Here is a 16,093-nt window from a genome sequence, read left to right as displayed (position 1 = left end):
GCTAAAATCCAAATAATTGGGGCTAAAAAGCCAAAAAATGTCTCCGCGGCCTCAGGGCCGAGGGTGTGAGGGAGTCAACAGTTGAAATAGTTGCTCCATGTCCTCAAAACTGAGGGGACGTGGGGGTTAAAAGGCAAAATGATTGATAATGCTGTTTTGAGGTGATTTTGGTGCCGTTTTGAGGTGATTTTGATGCCGTTTTGTGAGTTTTAATGATCTTTTTTGTTAAAATCGGCAGGAGGAGGACGAGGTTCCCGACGATGAGACCGTGAACCAGATGATCGCGCGGCACGAGGAGGAGTTCGACCTCTTCATGGTGAGCGGCACCCAAAACCACCTTTTTACACCCCAAAAAAGCGCCATTTCCCCACCCAAAACCAGCTGTTTCACAGCCCCCAAAAACGCCGCTTTCCCACCCAAAAAAACACTGTTTTCCTGCCCAAAAGAGCCGTTTTCCCACTGCAAAAAGCACCAGTTTGGCAACTGTTTTGTGTTTTGAGGTGATTTTTGTGCCCCTGGCGCCATTTTGAGCCCTGAGGTGATTCTGGTGCCAACATTTTGTGCTTTGAGGTGATTTTAGCACCATTTTGTGTTTCGAGGTGATTTTTGTTGCCTGTCCGGCCACCATTTTGTGTTCTGAGGTGATTTTATCGCCATTCCGAGCCCTGAGGTGATTCTGGTGCCGCCATCTTGTGCTTTGAGGTGATTTTAGCGCCATTTTGTGTTTCGAGGTGATTTTTGATACCCCTCTGGCCACCATTTTGTGTTTTGAGGTGATTGTTGTGCCCTTGGCGCTATTTTGAGCCTTGAGGTGATTCCGGTGCCGCCATCTTGTGTTCTGAGGTGATTTTATCGCCATTTCAAGCCCTGAGGTGATTCCGGTGCCGCCATCTTGTGTTTCGAGGTGATTTTAGCGCCATTTTGAGCCCTGAGGTGATTTTATCGCCATTTTGAGCCCTGAGGTGATTCCGGTGCCGCCATTTTGTGCTTTGAGGTGATTTTAGCACCATTTTGAGCCCTGAGGTGATTCCAGTGCCGCCGTCTTGTTTTTCAAGGTGATTTTAGTGCCATTTTGAGCCCTGAGGTGATTTTATCGCCATTTTGAGCCCTGAGGTGATTCTGGTGCCGCCATCTTGTGCTTTGAGGTGATTTTAGCACCATGTTGAGCCTTGAGGTGATTCCGGTGCCACCATCTTGTGTTTCGAGGTGATTTTAGCGCCATTTTGAGCCCTGAGGTGATTTTGGCGCCATTTTACCCCCGGAGGCGCCGCTCCGCAACACCCCCCTTTTTCTCCTCCACAAACCCCCCCAAAACCCCTCAGAACGTCTCGGGCACCCCCCCCCGCCATCCACCGCTCTCCCCACGTTAAAGCCCCGTTAATTTGCCGCGCTAACGAGCGTTTGCGCAGCGCATGGACCTGGACCGGCGGCGCGAAGAGGCGCGGAACCCCAAGCGCAAGCCGCGGCTGATGGAGGAGGACGAGCTGCCCGCCTGGATCATCAAGGACGACGCCGAGGTGGAGCGGCTCACCTGCGAGGAGGAGGAGGAGAAGATGTTCGGCCGCGGCTCGCGCCACCGCAAGGAGGTGGATTACAGCGACTCGCTCACCGAGAAGCAGTGGCTCAAGGTGCCGGGGACGGGGGGTTAGGGCACAAAATGGGGGGTAGGGCACAAAATGGGGGGTAAGGCACAAAATGGGGGGTTAGGACGCAAAATGGGGGGTTGGGATGCAAAATGGGGGTTATGACACAAAATGGGGGGTTAGGACACAAAATGATGGGGGGTTAGGACAGAAAATGGGGGGTTGCGACACAAAATGGGGGGTTATGACGCAAAATGGGGGTTACGGCATAAAATGGGGGTTACGACACAAAATGATGGAGGGTTACAACACAAAATGGGGTGTTATGACACAAAATGGGGATTGCGACACAAATGGGGGTTATGACACAAAATGATGGGGGGTTACGACACAAAATGGGGGGATTTCTGCCACAAAATGGGGGGTTGCAACACAAAATGGGGGATTGCGACACAAATGGGGGGTTCTGACACAAAATGGGGGATTTCTGCCAAAAAATAGGGGGGGTTCTGCCCCAAAATGGGGGTTCTGACACAAAAGGGGGGTTACGACACAAAATGGAGGGGTTCTGCCCCCAAATTTGGAGCTTTTGCCACAAAACTTCAGGATTCCACCACGAAGTGTGGGGATTTAGCCCCGAAATGTGAGGATTTTGACCCAAAATTTCAGTATTCTGACACAAAACGTGGGGATTTTGCCCCAATATTTAGGGGTTTCAGCCCCAAATCGTGGGGGTTCTGCTCCAAAATGTGGGGATTCTGCCCCAAAACGCGTCCATGTCCCTGGTGACATTTGGGGACACAACCCTGAGTAAACCGCTTAATTAATTGTGATTAACACCTCGTTTGTCCCCCGTTAACGAGGGACGTTTTTGGCCACCCCAAAACTGTCCCTGTGGACCCTCCACTGCATGAACTGCCCCCAAACCGTGTCCCTGTGACATTGGGGGACACAACCCCACTGAACCCCCCCCAGTCGGTGCCCCCACACCCTCGTTAGTGGCTAATTAGCGCTAACGAACGCCCGCAGGCCATCGAGGAGGGGACGCTGGAGGAGATCGAGGAGGAGGTGCGCCAGAAGAAATCCTCGCGCAAGCGCAAGCGCGAGGGCGACGGGGCCCCCGCGGCGCCGCCCCCCCGGCCCCGCGACCGCGACGACGACCCCAAGCGGCAGAAGAAGCGCGGGCGCCCCCCCGCCGAGAAGCTGGCGCCCAACCCGCCCCCCCTCACCCGCCGCATGAGGAAGATCGTGGACGCCGTCATCAAGTACAAGGACAGGTGGGGACACGGGGACAGCGGGACAGGGGGACAGGGGGACACGGGGACGGGGGGACACAGAGACAAAGGGACATGGGTGGGTTCTGGATGGTTAATTAATGGGGAATAATTGGTTGGGTGAGGTTGTGGTGGCCACCAAGTGACCACAGTGGTTGGGGGGTCACATATGTCACTTGGGGACAATCTGAAGTCATCAAGTACAAGGATGGTGGGGACAATGGGGACAAAGGGACACGGGGACAAAGGGACACCGGGGGGGGGGGGGGGAGGTTCCAGATGGTTAATTAATGGGTAATAATTGGTTGGGTCACCAACCGAGGTTCTGGTGGCCATTGGTGGGTCCCATGTGTCACTTGGGGACAATGTGAAGTCATCAAGTACAAGGATGGTGGGGACAGAGGGACACGGGGACAAAGGGACACGGGGACAATAGGACACCGGGGGGGTTCCAGATGGTTAATTGATGGGGAATTGGTTGGGTCACCAACCGAGGTTCTGGTGGCCATTGGTGGGTCCCGTGTGTCACTTGGGGACAATCTGAAGTCATCAAGTACAAGGATGGTGGGGACAGAGGGAAACGGGGACAAAGGGATATGGGGACAAAGGGACACCGGTGGGGGGGTTCCAGATGGTTAATCAATGGGGAACTGGTTGGGTCACCAGCCAAGGTTGTGGTGGCCAAGTGACCACGGTGGCTGTTGGTGGGTCCTGTGTGTCACTTGGGGACGATCTGAAGTCATCAAGTCCAAGGATGGTGGGAACAATGGGGACAAAGGGACATGGGGACAAAGGGACACTGGGGGAGGTTCCAGATGGTTAATCAATGGGAATTGGTTGGGTCACCAACCGAGGTTGTGGTGGCCATTGGTGGGTCCCGTGTGTCACTTGGGGACAATGTGAAGTCATCAAGTCCAAGGATGGTGGGGACAATGGGGACAAAGGGACAATGGGACATGGGTGGGTTCCGGATGGTTAATTAATGGGGAATTGGTTGGGTCACCAACCGAGGTTCTGGTGGCCATTGTTGGGTCCCGTGTGTCACTTGGGGACAATATGAAGTCATCAAGTCCAAGGATGGTGGGGACAATGGGACACGGAGACAAAGGGACATGGGTGGGTTCTGGATGGTTAATTAATGGGGAACTGGTTGGGTCACCATCCGAGGTTGTGGTGGCCGCAGATGTCCCCGCAATGGCCATTGGTGGGTCCCGTGTGTCACCAGCTGCCTGGGGACAACCTGAGGGACTGAGCGCATGTCGGGCTGGTAGATTTGTCAAGCCAATTAATTAATTAATGAGGAATTAATTAGCGAGGTGCTGGAATTAGCTGGGCCACCAAGTCTGGTCCTGGTGGCAGCCGAGTGACCACGACGGTTGTTCGTGTGTCACTTGGGGACAACGTGACAATTGTCCGCTTGGGGCCAATCTCAAGGGACCGAGTGGTAATTAATTAACGAGGAATCACTTAACGAGGCGCTCGAGTGTCCCTCATGTCACCACACTTGGGGCCAATGTCAAGGGACCGAGCGCTAATTAATTAACAAGGAATCACTTAACGAGGCGCTCGAGGGTCCCTGGTGTCACCACACTTGGGGCCAATCTCTGTGCTGTTCCCACTGTGGATTTTGCTGCTTTTCACGGGGAAAAATGGGAGTTTAACCCCCAAACCCCCCCCGGGGGGTGTGTGGGGCTGCGTCCCCGCTGTGCCCGGTGTCCCCGGTGACGCCCCCGCTGTCCCCGCTGTCCCCGGTGACGCCCCCGCTGTCCCCGGTGTGACGTCCCCGCTGTCCCCGCTGTCCCCGGTGACGCCCCCGCTGTCCCTGCAGCAGCAGCGGCCGCCAGCTCAGCGAGGTTTTCATCCAGCTGCCCTCGCGCAAGGAGCTGCCCGAGTACTACGAGCTCATCCGCAAACCCGTCGACTTCAAGAAGATCAAGGTAACCCCCCCAAAACAACGTCCCCGCGGTGTCCCCCCGTTGTCACCTCACCGGCACCGCGTTGTCCCCCAGGAGCGCATCCGCAACCACAAGTACCGCAGCCTCAACGACCTGGAGAAGGACGTGATGCTGCTGTGCCAGAACGCGCAGACCTTCAACCTGGAGGGCTCGCTGGTGCGTCCCCAAAGCGTCCCCAACGTCCCCCAGTGTCCCCCAGTGTCCCCAGTGTCCCCAGTGTCACCCCGCCCCCCCAGATCTACGAGGACTCCATCGTGCTGCAGTCGGTGTTCACCAGCGTGCGGCAGAAGATGGAGAAGGAGGAGGAGAGCGAGGGGGAGGAGAGCGAGGAGGAGGAGGAGCCCGAGGAGGACGGGTCCGAGGCCGAGGGTCAGTGTGGGGCGGGACGTGGGGGGCACGACTTGGGGGGCAGGACGTGGGGGAAGGATTTGGGGAGCGGGCGACAGGATTTGAGGGCGGGCGTGGGGGACTTGGGCTTTGGGGGCCAGGAGCAGCTTTGGGGTAGGACTTGGGGGGCACTTGGGGGGCAGGAGGCAGTTGGGGGGCAGGATTTGGGGGATATGGGGCAACTGTGGGGTTCCCATGGGGCAGGAATTGGGGGTCACTTGGGGGGCAGGAGGCAGTTGTGGGGCAGGATTTGGGGAGCAAGGGATGGATGTAGGGCAGGATTTGGGGGGTAGGGGGCAACTGTGGGGTTCCCATAGGGCAGGATTTGGGGGTCACTTGGGGGGCAGGAGGCAGTTGTGGGGCAGGACTTGGGGAGAAAGGGACGGTTGTGGGGCAGGTGGTTGTGGGGCAGGACTTGGGGGGTGGGGGCAGTTGTGGGGTTCCCATGGGGCAGGAATTGGGGGTCACTTGGGGTACAGGAGGCAGTTGTGGGGCAGCACAGGAGGGGGGAGCAGCTGTGACCCGGTGACCTGGTGCCCCCAGCGCGCTCGGTCAAGGTGAAGATCAAGCTGGGCCGCAAGGACAAGGCGCCCGAGCGGCTCAAGGGCCGGCGGCGCCCGGGCCGCGGCTCCCGCGCCAAACCCGTGGTGAGCGACGACGACAGCGACGACGAGCAGGACGAGGTGAGGGGCTGCCCCCCAACTCACTGCCCCACACTGCCCCATAACTGACCCATAACCGCCCCCCATCCTGCACCATAACTGCCCCACAGCCTGTGCCATAACTGCCCCCCATCCTGCCCCATAACTGTCCCGCATCCTGCCCCAGACCTGCCACACAACTGCCCCCCATCCTGCCCCATAACTGCCCCATAACTGTCCCAGATCCATCTCACAACTGCCCCCATCCCGCCCCACAGCCACCCCCTAACTGCCCCATATCCTGCCCCATATCCTGCCCCATCCTGCCCCAGACCTGCCAGTTTCCCTCCCCCTGCCCCACATCCACCTTCTGCCCCACAACCCCCCCAAACTACCCCCTGCCCCCCAAGCCCCACCCCCAACCCCCGTCTCCCCCCTCCCCCCAGGATCGCTCCGGCAGCGGCACCGAGGACGATTGACCCCGCGTGACCCCGCGTGCCCCCCGGGGTCCCAGTGCCCCCCGCCCCGGATCAGCCTCCTGCTATTTATAGACCGGGACCCGGCCCGGCCCGCGGCGCCGGCTCCGCTGCCGCCGCTCCGGCGCCGCTTCTTCCTCCGGTTCCTCCGGTTCCCCCCGGACCCCCCGCGGTGCCGGTGCCGCTGTCGATGTCACTGGATTTCGAACCGATCAATAAATTAAACCCACCAGAGCGGGGGGGTCTCTGTGCGCCGGGGGGGGGGTTTGGCGGGGGTCACCGGGTGTGGGGGGGGCGCAAATCCCGGGAAAAACCGGCGTCAATTCAGCGCCGAATGGGTTAAAAACCCGCGAAACGCGCCGCCCCGGGGATCACTCCACCTAAGCCACGCCCCCGCGGAGCCACGCCCCCACGAAGCCACGCCCTTCGCCGCTTTGGGGTAAGCCCATGCTAAGCCACGCCCATCCCTTAAACCTGCGCCCCTCGTTAATTCAGGTGCGCGGCGCCCACGCCCTCGATAAGCCACGCCCCTCCTTAACTCACGCCCGCGATTGGCTGCACCGCCGCTAAGCCACGCCCCTCGCTAACTCATGCCTGCGGTAGGCTACGCCCCGATAAGCCGCGCCCCCTCATAAAACCACGCCCATCACTAACCTCCTGCCCGCGATTGGCTACGCCCCGCGAGGCCACGCCCCCCTCTCAAACCACGCCCCCGGCCGTTCAAATGCGGCCGCCCCGGGAACCGCGGCCGGGCCGGAGGGGCCGGAGCCGCCGAGCGGAGCGCGATGGAAGCGGGAGCGGCCGCGGCGCTGCTGCTGCTGCTGGCGGGAGCGACGGCGGCACCCGGAGCAGGTGAGGGGGAGCGGGAACGGGGGGGAACCGGGGCGGACCTGCCCCCCACCCGGCTCCGCTGCCCAAACCGGCGCTGGACCCCCCCAGAGCGGCATTTCCCCCCAGAGCCGGGAGCTGCCCCGCCCCAAAGCGGCGTCCGGTGCCCCAGACCGGGCCCTGCCCCCCCAGCCGCGCTCCCGTCCGCTCCCGCGGCGGCGCGGCCCCTCGGCTCCGCTCCCGGGGCTCCGGGCGGCGGCGCTTCCCGCTCCTTCCCCCGCACGCTCCGCTCCCGCCGCCGCCATCGCGGCCACGCTGCTGCGCGGCCCCGCCCCCGCGCGCTGAAACGGGCCAATCACCGCCGCGCTCCGGCGAGACCCCGCCCTCTGGCCTCTGAGAAGGGACCAATCGCCGCGCTCTCCGCGCTCCGCCCCCGCGGCGGACGCGATTCTGATTGGCGGAGGCGCGGACTGACCACCGGGCGGGGACGCGCTGCGGGAGCCAATGGGAACGCGGCGCGCCAGGGAGGGTGCGGTCCCGCCACACCCGCGGGGGCCCGATCCTGCGGACGGGGCCCGATCCTGGGGCTGAACCCCCCGGGAAACCCCCCCAGGAGGGGCCCGATCCTTGGACTGAGTGACCCCCGGGACCGAACCCCGAACGTTGGGGGTTTTGTGTCTGGGGGGCGATGGGGGGCGGTTGTTTTGGGGGCTCAGGCTCAGTTTTGGGGCTCAGTCCGTTTTCGGGGTCCCTGTCCCAGGTGTCCCCTGTCCCCCCGGGCAGTTCGTCTGTGGGGACGGGTCGTGTGTCCCCAACTCCTGGGTCTGTGACGGGCGCCCCGAGTGTCCGGAGGGGGACGACGAGACCCCCGAGACCTGTCGTGAGTGTCCCCGTCACCCCGAGATGTCCCACAGTGTCCCCCTGTCCCCACGATGTCCCCCTGTCCCCACGATGTCCCCCTGTCCCCACGATGTCCCCCTGTTCCCCTCCAGTGTCCCCACAACATCCCCCGGTCCCTGTCCCCATGTCCCCACAATGTCTGTGTCCCCATATCCCAGCCCCACAGTGTCCCCCTGTCCCCACAATGTCCTCCTGTCCCCATGGTCCCCGTGTCCCCACAACGTCCCCATGTCCCGTGGTGTCCCCAGGGTCCCCGTGTCCCCCCAAGGTCCCCATGTCCCGTGTGTCCCCAGGGTCCCCCCAAGGTCCCCATGTCCCGTGTCCCCCCAGGGTCCCCCCAAGGTCCCCATGTCCCGTGTGTCCCCATGTCCCCACGATGTCCCCATGTCCCGTGTCCCCCCAGGGTCCCCATGTCCCCCCAAGGTCCCCTGTCCCGTGTCCCCCCAGGGTCTCCATGTCCCCCCAGGGTCCCCATGTCCCCCCAAGGTCCCCTGTCCCGTGTCCCCCCAGGGTCCCCATGTCCCGTGGTGTCCCCATGTCCCCACGATGTCCCCAGGGTCCCCGTGTCCCCCCAGGGTCCCCGTGTCCCCCCAGGGTCCCCATGTCCCGTGTGTCCCCAGGGTCCCCGTGTCCCCCCAGGGTCCCCATGTCCCGTGTGTCCCCATGTCCCCACGATGTCCCCATGTCCCGTGTGTCCCCAGGGTCCCCGTGTCCCCCCAGGGTCCCCATGTCCCGTGTGTCCCCATGTCCCCACGATGTCCCCATGTCCCGTGTGTCCCCAGGGTCCCTGTCGTGCTCCCCGTCCCAGTTCCGCTGCGGTGGCCTCGGCCGCTGTGTCCCCGGCTCCTGGCGCTGCGACGGGCACCGGGACTGCGAGGACGGGGCCGACGAGAGCGGCTGCCGTGAGTGGGGACACTGGGGACGTTGGGGGACATTGGGGGACAATGGGGGACACTGGGGACATGGGGGGGACGGGGGACATGGGACGGGTCCAACGAGACTGGCTGCCGTGAGTGGGGACAGGGGGGGACATGGGGACTTTGGGGGACATCGTGAGGGACGGGGGGACGTTGGGACTTGGGAACATTTGGGGTACAGGGGGACATTGAAGGGGACTTTGGGGCCATTGGGGAGGACAGGGGGACATTGGGGAGGACAGGGGGACATTGGGGGACGTGGGGATGTTGGGGGGGGACAGGGGGATGTGGGGACATTGCGGGGAGGACAGGGGGACATTGGGGGGAACGTGGGGATGTTGGGGGGGACAGGGGGATATTGGGGGGAATGTGGGGATTTGGGGGGCTGGGGGGACATTGGGGGCACATGGGGACACTGTGGGTAGACAGGGGGACATTGTGGGGGGACATTGTGGGGGGCCAGGGGGACATTGTGGGGGGCCAGGGAGACATTGTGGGGGGACAGGGGGATTTTGAGGGGACAGGGGGACATTGGGGGACATGGGGTTGTTGAGGAGGACATTGTGGGTAGACAGGGGGCCATTGTGGGGGAATGTGGGGCCATTGGGGGGACAGGGGGACATTGTGGGGACATGGGGACACTGTGGGTAGACAGGGGGACATTGGAGGGAGATGGGGGCCATTGTGGGGGGACGGGGGGCCATTGTGGGGACAGGGGGCCATTGGGGCCACCGGCGTGTCCCCACATCCCCCCCCTCCCCCCCCAGCCCCCCGGAGCTGCCCCGGTGACCTGGTCCCGTGCGGCCCCGGCGGCGCCGGGGGCTGCGTGGCGCCCGCGTTCCTGTGCGACGGGGACCCCGACTGCCCCGACGGCGCCGACGAGCGGCCGCCGGCCTGCGGCGGGACGGGGGGGCCGACAGCGGGGACCCCCCCGGGGACCCCCCCGCGCCCCCCCCGCCGCTGCCCCCCCCTGCAGTTCCCCTGCGGCTCCGGCGAGTGCGTCCACGGGCGCTGGCGCTGCGACGGCTCCGCCGACTGCGCCGACGGCTCCGACGAGCACGGCTGCGGTACCGCGGGGGGGGGCTGGGGGTGGTTTGGGGGGGCTGGGGGGTGGGCTGGGGGGCTCTGGGGGGGTGGTTTGGGGGGTCTGGGGGGCACTGGGGGCTGTTGGGGGGTCTGGGGGTGGTTTGGGGGGGCTCTGGGGGGGAACTGGGGCTCTGGGGGTGGTCTTGGGGTCCTGGGGGGCACTGGGGAATCTGGAGGGTGTTGGGGGGTCTGGGGGGTGTTTTTGAGGTCCTGGGGGGTCTGGGGGATGTTGGGGAGTCTGGGGGTGGTTTGGGGGTCCTGGGGGGCACTGGGGGCCACTGGGAGGTCTGGGGGGTGGTCTGGGGGTGGTTTGGGGGCTCCGGGGGTGGTTTGGGGGCTCTGGGGGGTGCTGGGGGTCCTGGGGGGTGGTTTGCAGGTCCTGGGGGTCTCTGGGGGCTCTGGGGGATGGTTTTGGGGTCCTGGGGGGTCTGGGGGCTGTTGGGTGGTCTTGGGGCGGTTTGGGGGCACTGGGGGGTCTGGGGGGTGGTTTTGGGGTCCTGGGGGGTCTGGGGGTGTTTTGGGGAAGTTGGGGGGTCTTGGGATGGTTCGAGGGTCCTGGGGTGTGTTGGGGAGTTTGGGGGGAACTGGGGCTCTGGGGGGTGGTTTGGGGGCTCCGGGGGGTCTGGGGGTCCTGGGGGGCTCTGGGGGTGGTTTTGTGGTCCTGGGGGATGTTGGGGGATCTTGGGGTGGTTTGGGGGTCCTGAGGGGCACTGGGGGCTCTGGGGGGTGGTTTGGGTGTCCTGGGGGGTCTGGGCGTGGTTTGGGGGTCCTGGGGGACACTGGGAGGTCTGGGGGGTCTTGGGATGGTTTGAGGGTCCTGGGGGATGTTGGGGAGTCTGGGGGGCACTGGGTACTCTTGGGGGATGTTTTGGGGGTCCTGGGGGCTCTGGGGGGTGGTTTGGGGGGTCTGGGGGGTGGTTTGGGGGGGCACTGGGGGCTCTGGGGGTGGCATTGGGGTCCAGGGGAGCTCGGGGGGGCACTGAGGGGCTCAGGGAGGTCATAGAGGGACATGGGGGGACACGGGGGGTCCACGAGGCCCCCCCCCCGACCCCCCGTGTCCCCCGCGCAGCCGCGCCCCCCCCGTGCCCCCCCGGCGGGTTCCGGTGCCGCGACGGGCGCTGCGTCCCGGGGCCGCGGCGCTGCGACGGCCACGCGGACTGCGCCGACGGCGCCGACGAGGACGCCTGCCCCCAGGGTGAGGGCGGGGGGCCGGGGGGGCCGGGGGGTCCCGGGGGGTCTTGGGGGGTCCTGGGGGGTCCTGGGGGGTCTTGGGGGTCCAGGGGAGTCCCAAGGGGCTCCGATGAGGTCGGGTGTCCCCTGGGTATGAGTGAGCGCAAAGGGGTCCAGGGGGTCCCGGGGGGTTCCTGGGGGGGTCCCAGGCGGTTCTGGGGGGTCCCGAGTGGTCTTGGGGGTTCCTGGGAGGGTTCCTGGGGGTTTTGGGGGTTCCAGGTGACTCCAGGGGTTCCTAGGGGGTTCCTGGGGGGGTCTTGGGGGTTCCTGGGGGGTTCCGGGGGTTCTGGGGGGTCCCAGGGGGGGCTCCAATGAGGTCGGGTGAGTGTAAAGGGGTCCTGGGGGGGGGTCCTGGGGGTTCCTTGGGGTGTCCTGGGGGGTGTCCCGGGGTGTCCTGGGGGGTTTTGGGGGTTCCAGGTGATTCCAGGGGGTCCCGGGGGGTTCCAGGGGGTCCTGGGTGGTTCAGGGGGGTTCTGGGGGTCCCAGGGATGTCCCGGGGGGGGTTCCATGGGGTGCTGACCCCCCCGTGCGCCCCCAGCCCCCCCGTGCTTGGGCCCCGCGTGGTTCCGGTGCCGCTCGGGCGAGTGCGTCCCCATGAGCCGCGTGTGCGACCGGCGGCGCCACTGCCGGGACTGGTCGGACGAGCCGCTCAAGGACTGCGGTGAGAGCCCCCCCGGAATGACACAGCGGGGAGCCCCCCCGGAATGACACAGTGGGGAGAGCCCCCCAAAATAACACAGCGGGGAGAGCCCCCCAATGACACAGCGGGGAGACCCCCCCGGAATGACACAGCGGGGAGAGCCCCGGATGACAGGGCGTGGAGCCCCCCCAAAATAACAGGGCGTGGAGCCCCCCAAAATAACACAGCGGGGAGACCCCCCCGGAATGACACAGCAGGGAGAGCCCCCCCGGAATGACACAGCGGGGAGAGCCCCGGATAACAGGGCGTGGAGCCCCCCCAAAATAACACAGCGGGGAGACCCCCCAAAATAACACAGCGGGGAGAGCCCCCCAAAATAACAGGGTGTGGAGCCCCCCCAAAATAACAGGGCATGGAGCCCCCCCAAAATAACACAGCGGGGAGACCCCCCCAATGACACAGCGGGGAGAGCCCCGGATGACAGGGCGTGGAGCCCCCCAAAATAACAGGGCGTGGAGCCCCCCCAAAATAACACAGCGGGGAGACCCCCCAAAATAACACAGTGGTGGGACCCCCCCCAAAATAACACAGTGGTGGGACCCCCCCCATGACACAGCAGGGAGACCCCCCAGAGTGACACAGCAGGGAGACCCCCCCAGGCCCCTAAATGCCCCCATGAGACCCCCCCCAGAATGACACAGTGGGGAGACCCCCCCAGAATGACGGAGCATGGAGACCCCCCCAGAATGACACAGCGGGGAGACCCCCCCCCAAAATAACACAGCGGGGAGACCCCCCAGAATGACAGAGCATGGAGACCCCCAGTGACACAGTGGGGAGAGCCCCCCCAAAATAACACAGCGGGGAGACCCCCCCAGAATGACCCAGCGGGGAGAGCCCCCCCAAAATGACACAGTGGTGGGACCCCCCAGAATGACAGAGCATGGAGACCCCCCAGAATGACAGAGCGGGGAGACCCCCCCCAAAATAACACAGCGGGGAGACCCCCCATGACACAGCGGGGAGACCCCCCCCAATGACACAGTGGTGGGACCCCCCTCAAAATAACACAGTGATGAGACTCCCCCAATGACACAGCAGTGGGCCCCCCCCCCCAAAATGCCACAGTGGTGAGACCCCCCCCAATGCCACAGCGGTGGGACCCCCCCAGGCCCCTAAATGCCCCCATGAGCCCCCCCTCATGGGGTCACAGGGTCACCAGTGTCACCTGTCTCTCCCCAGGGGTCACAGGGTCATGGGGGTCATGGGGGTCCCGGGGTCACGGGGTCGCTGTCCCCCCGCAGGGCTCAACGAGTGCCTGGTGGGGGGGGGCGGCTGCTCCCACGGCTGCCGGGACCTGCCCCTGGGCCACCAGTGTCTGTGCCCCCCGGGGACGCGCCTGCGGACGGACGGACGGACGTGCGAGGGTGAGACCCCCCCCGACCCCAGTGGGACCCCAGGGCCCCCCCCACCCCAAATTCCCCCCCAACCCCCTCGCTCTCCCCCCGCAGACGCTTCAGACCCAACAGATGCAGCTCCCGGTATCACCAGTAACTCCAGTAACTCCAGTATCACCAGTAACTCCAGTAGCTCCAGTATAATCAGTGACACCAGCATCAGCACCGGTGACACCAGTGACACCAGTGACACCAGTGACACCAGTGACACCAGTATAACCAGTAACTCCACCGTCACCGGTGCCACCACCAACACCAGCAGCCCCAGGGACACCAGCGTGACCAGTATCACCAGTAACACCAGTATCACCAGTAACACCAGTATCACCAGTAACACCAGTATCACCAGTATCACCAGTAAAGCCTCCAGCAACACCACAACAGGTACCAGCCCCACATCCCACCCCCATCCCGCCCCCCATCCCACCCCCATCCCGCCCCCCCATCCCGCCCCCATCCCACTCCCCATCGCAGCCCCACATCCAGCCCCCCATCCCCCCCCCATCCCACTCCCATCCCGCCCCATATCCCGCCCCAGCCCCCCATCACACCCCCCCCCACCCCCCCAGCCCCCCTCCATCCCAGCCCCCCATCACACCCCCCCCCACCCCGCCCCCCATCCCCCCCCCCGCCCCCCACTCTGACCCCCCCTCTCGCAGGCGCCGTGGGGCCGGGGGGGGCCCGGCCGGGCTCCGCGCTGCTGGCCGTTCTGCTGCCCCTGGGTGAGTCGGGGGCTCGGAACGGGGGGGCGGGAATGGGGGGAGAACGGTCTGAATGGGGGGGGCCCAAACCTGGGGGCATGGAGTTGGGGTCCCATTGTGGGGGGCCTGGTTTGGGGTCCCGCTCTGGGGGTCCCATGGGGGGTCCCATTGGGGTCCCAGTTTGGGGTCCCATTGAGGGGTCCCAGTCCCATTGGGGTCCCATGGGGGGGTCCTGGTTTGGGGTCCCATTGGGTCCCATGGGGGGGTCCCTCTCTGTGGTCCAATGGGGGGGGTTCCATGGGGGGGTCCCATTGGGGTCCCATTGAGGGGTCCCAGTTTGGGGTCACATGGGGGGTCACTCTGTGGTCCCATTGGGGTCCCATGGGGGGGGTCCCATTGGGGTCCCATGGGGGGGTCCCAGTTTGGGGTCCCATGGGGGGTCCCTCCTTGTGGTCCCATTGGGGTCCCATGGGGGGTCCCGGTTTGGGGTCCCATTGCGGGGGTCCCTCTCTGTGGTCCCATTGGGGTCCCATGGGGGGTCCCGGTTTGGGGTCCCATTGCGGGGGTCCCTCTCTGTGATCCCATTGAGGGGTCCCGGTTTGGGGTCCCATTGAGGGGTCCCGCTCTGGGGTCCCATGGGGGTCCCATTGGGTCCCATTGGGGTCCCGCGGTGCTGACGCGGGTGCCGGTTGGTCTCAGGGCTGCTGGCGCTGGCGTTCGCGGGCGCCCGGGGGCTCCGGCAGAGCTGGCGCCGCCGCGGCACCAACAGCATCAGCTTCCACAACCCCGTGTTCCGGAAAGAGCGCGAGGACGAGGAGCCGCTGGGGGGCGCGCGGGGGGGCTCCCCCTGCCCCACGGTGAGCGGGGGATGGGGGGCAGGGACCCCACGGTGAGCGGGGGGCACGGGGGGGGGCAGGACCCCCATGGAGGGGCACAGGGGGTTCAACGGCCCCACAGCGAACTGGGGGGGCAGATGTGGGTCTGACCCCCAACCCTGCGCCCCCCAGCGCCAGCCCCTGAACCCGGACGACAACGCGGCCTGAGGGGCAGAGCGGGGCAGCGCCCCATAACCGGCCCCCCCAACAACGGGAGCGACCGGGGACACCCTGACCAGCGGGTGACACCGGAACCAGAACCACCGGCTGACACCGGAACCACCGGCTGACACTGGAACCGCAACCCCCGGGTGACACCGGCACCACCGGGTGACACCGGAACCGCAACCCCCGGGTGACACTGGAACCACCGGGTGACACCGGAACCGCAACCACCGGGTGACACCGGCACCACGGGGTGACACTGGAACTGCAGGACCAAGTGCGGCTGGATGTGGTTGGATGTGGCCATATGTGATTGTACACGGCTGTACCCGGCTGTACACACCTGTACCCGGCTGTACACACCTGTATATGGTTGTACTTGGTTGTAGATGCCTGTATATGGTTGTACACACCTGTACACGGCTGTACGTGGTTGTACACACCTGTACATGGTTGTACACGCCTGTACACAGCTGTACGTGGTTGTACACGGCTGTACGTGGCTGCACACGCTTGTACACGGCTCTACACAGCTGGACACGCCTGTACGTGCCCGTACACGCCTGTACATTGTTGTACACACCCGTACACGCCTGTACGTGGCCGTTCACCATTCCACACTCCTGTATGTGGCCACAGGCTTTACACGCCTGTACACGCCTGTATGTGCCTGTACATGCCTGTCCACACCTGTACACGTCTCTACATGCCTGTACACGCTTGTACGCGCCTGTAGACGGTTGTACATACCTGTACACGCTTGTACACACCTGTAGATGGTTGTACACACCTGTAGACAGTTGTACATTTCTGTACACGGTTGTACACGCCTGTAGACGGTTGTACATGTCTGTACACGCCTGTAGATGGTTGTACACGCCTATAGACGGTTGTACATGTCTGTAAACGGTTGTACACGCCTGTACACGGTTGTACACGCCTGTAGACGGTTGTACATGTCTGTACACGTATGTACAC

General features: G+C 64.6%; 2 protein-coding genes across 4 annotated transcripts in view; both read left to right on the top strand.

Annotated features, from left to right (window-relative positions):
* The window catches only part of SMARCA4 (SWI/SNF related BAF chromatin remodeling complex subunit ATPase 4), a 28,569-nt gene extending 22,025 nt beyond the window's left edge, over window positions 1-6,544 (top strand). Inside the window, 8 exon segments of the mRNA XM_082076543.1 lie at window positions 239-316; window positions 1,410-1,628; window positions 2,613-2,860; window positions 4,686-4,794; window positions 4,867-4,968; window positions 5,049-5,181; window positions 5,743-5,882; window positions 6,287-6,544. Coding sequence (XP_081932669.1) covers window positions 239-316; window positions 1,410-1,628; window positions 2,613-2,860; window positions 4,686-4,794; window positions 4,867-4,968; window positions 5,049-5,181; window positions 5,743-5,882; window positions 6,287-6,319 — 1,062 coding nt within the window. The 3' untranslated portion in view covers window positions 6,320-6,544.
* A 496-nt stretch (window positions 6,545-7,040) lies between these two features.
* Window positions 7,041-15,453, top strand: LOC309451848 (low-density lipoprotein receptor-like). Of its 3 annotated transcripts, none has more exons than XM_082076545.1 (12): window positions 7,041-7,168; window positions 7,905-8,024; window positions 8,827-8,946; window positions 9,729-10,028; window positions 11,117-11,242; window positions 11,816-11,938; window positions 13,222-13,344; window positions 13,429-13,491; window positions 13,537-13,758; window positions 14,034-14,096; window positions 14,775-14,932; window positions 15,083-15,453. In XM_082076545.1, exons 1-12 carry the CDS (start codon window positions 7,102-7,104, stop codon window positions 15,116-15,118), a joined length of 1,521 nt encoding a protein of 506 aa, XP_081932671.1. In that variant the 5' UTR covers window positions 7,041-7,101; the 3' UTR covers window positions 15,119-15,453. The 3 variants fall into 3 exon arrangements, with proteins under 3 accessions (XP_081932671.1, XP_081932672.1, XP_081932670.1); XM_082076546.1 differs by having other exon boundaries at window positions 13,429-13,690; window positions 13,736-13,758; window positions 15,083-15,452; XM_082076544.1 differs by having other exon boundaries at window positions 13,429-13,758.
* The last annotated feature ends 640 nt before the right edge of the window (window positions 15,454-16,093 follow it).

The sequence above is a fragment of the Streptopelia decaocto genome (assembly GCF_964273445.1).
Source record: "Streptopelia decaocto genome assembly, contig: HAP1_SCAFFOLD_1356, whole genome shotgun sequence".
Classification (NCBI taxonomy): Eukaryota; Metazoa; Chordata; class Aves; order Columbiformes; family Columbidae; genus Streptopelia; species Streptopelia decaocto.
This window is presented reverse-complemented; position numbering and strand designations above follow the sequence as displayed.

What these genes read in the sequence shown, in the direction of transcription:
- LOC309451848 (XM_082076544.1), top strand. Translation starts at nt 7,102, where the DNA reads ATGGAAGCGGGAGCGGCCGCGGCGCTGCTGCTGCTGCTGGCGGGAGCG. An exon ending in CTCCGACGAGCACGGCTGCG is followed by an intron (nt 10,029 to 11,116) that starts GTACCGCGGGGG and finishes TCCCCCGCGCAG; the next exon opens with CCGCGCCCCCCCCGTGCCCC. An exon ending in GGGGCTCCCCCTGCCCCACG is followed by an intron (nt 14,933 to 15,082) that starts GTGAGCGGGGGA and finishes TGCGCCCCCCAG; the next exon opens with CGCCAGCCCCTGAACCCGGA.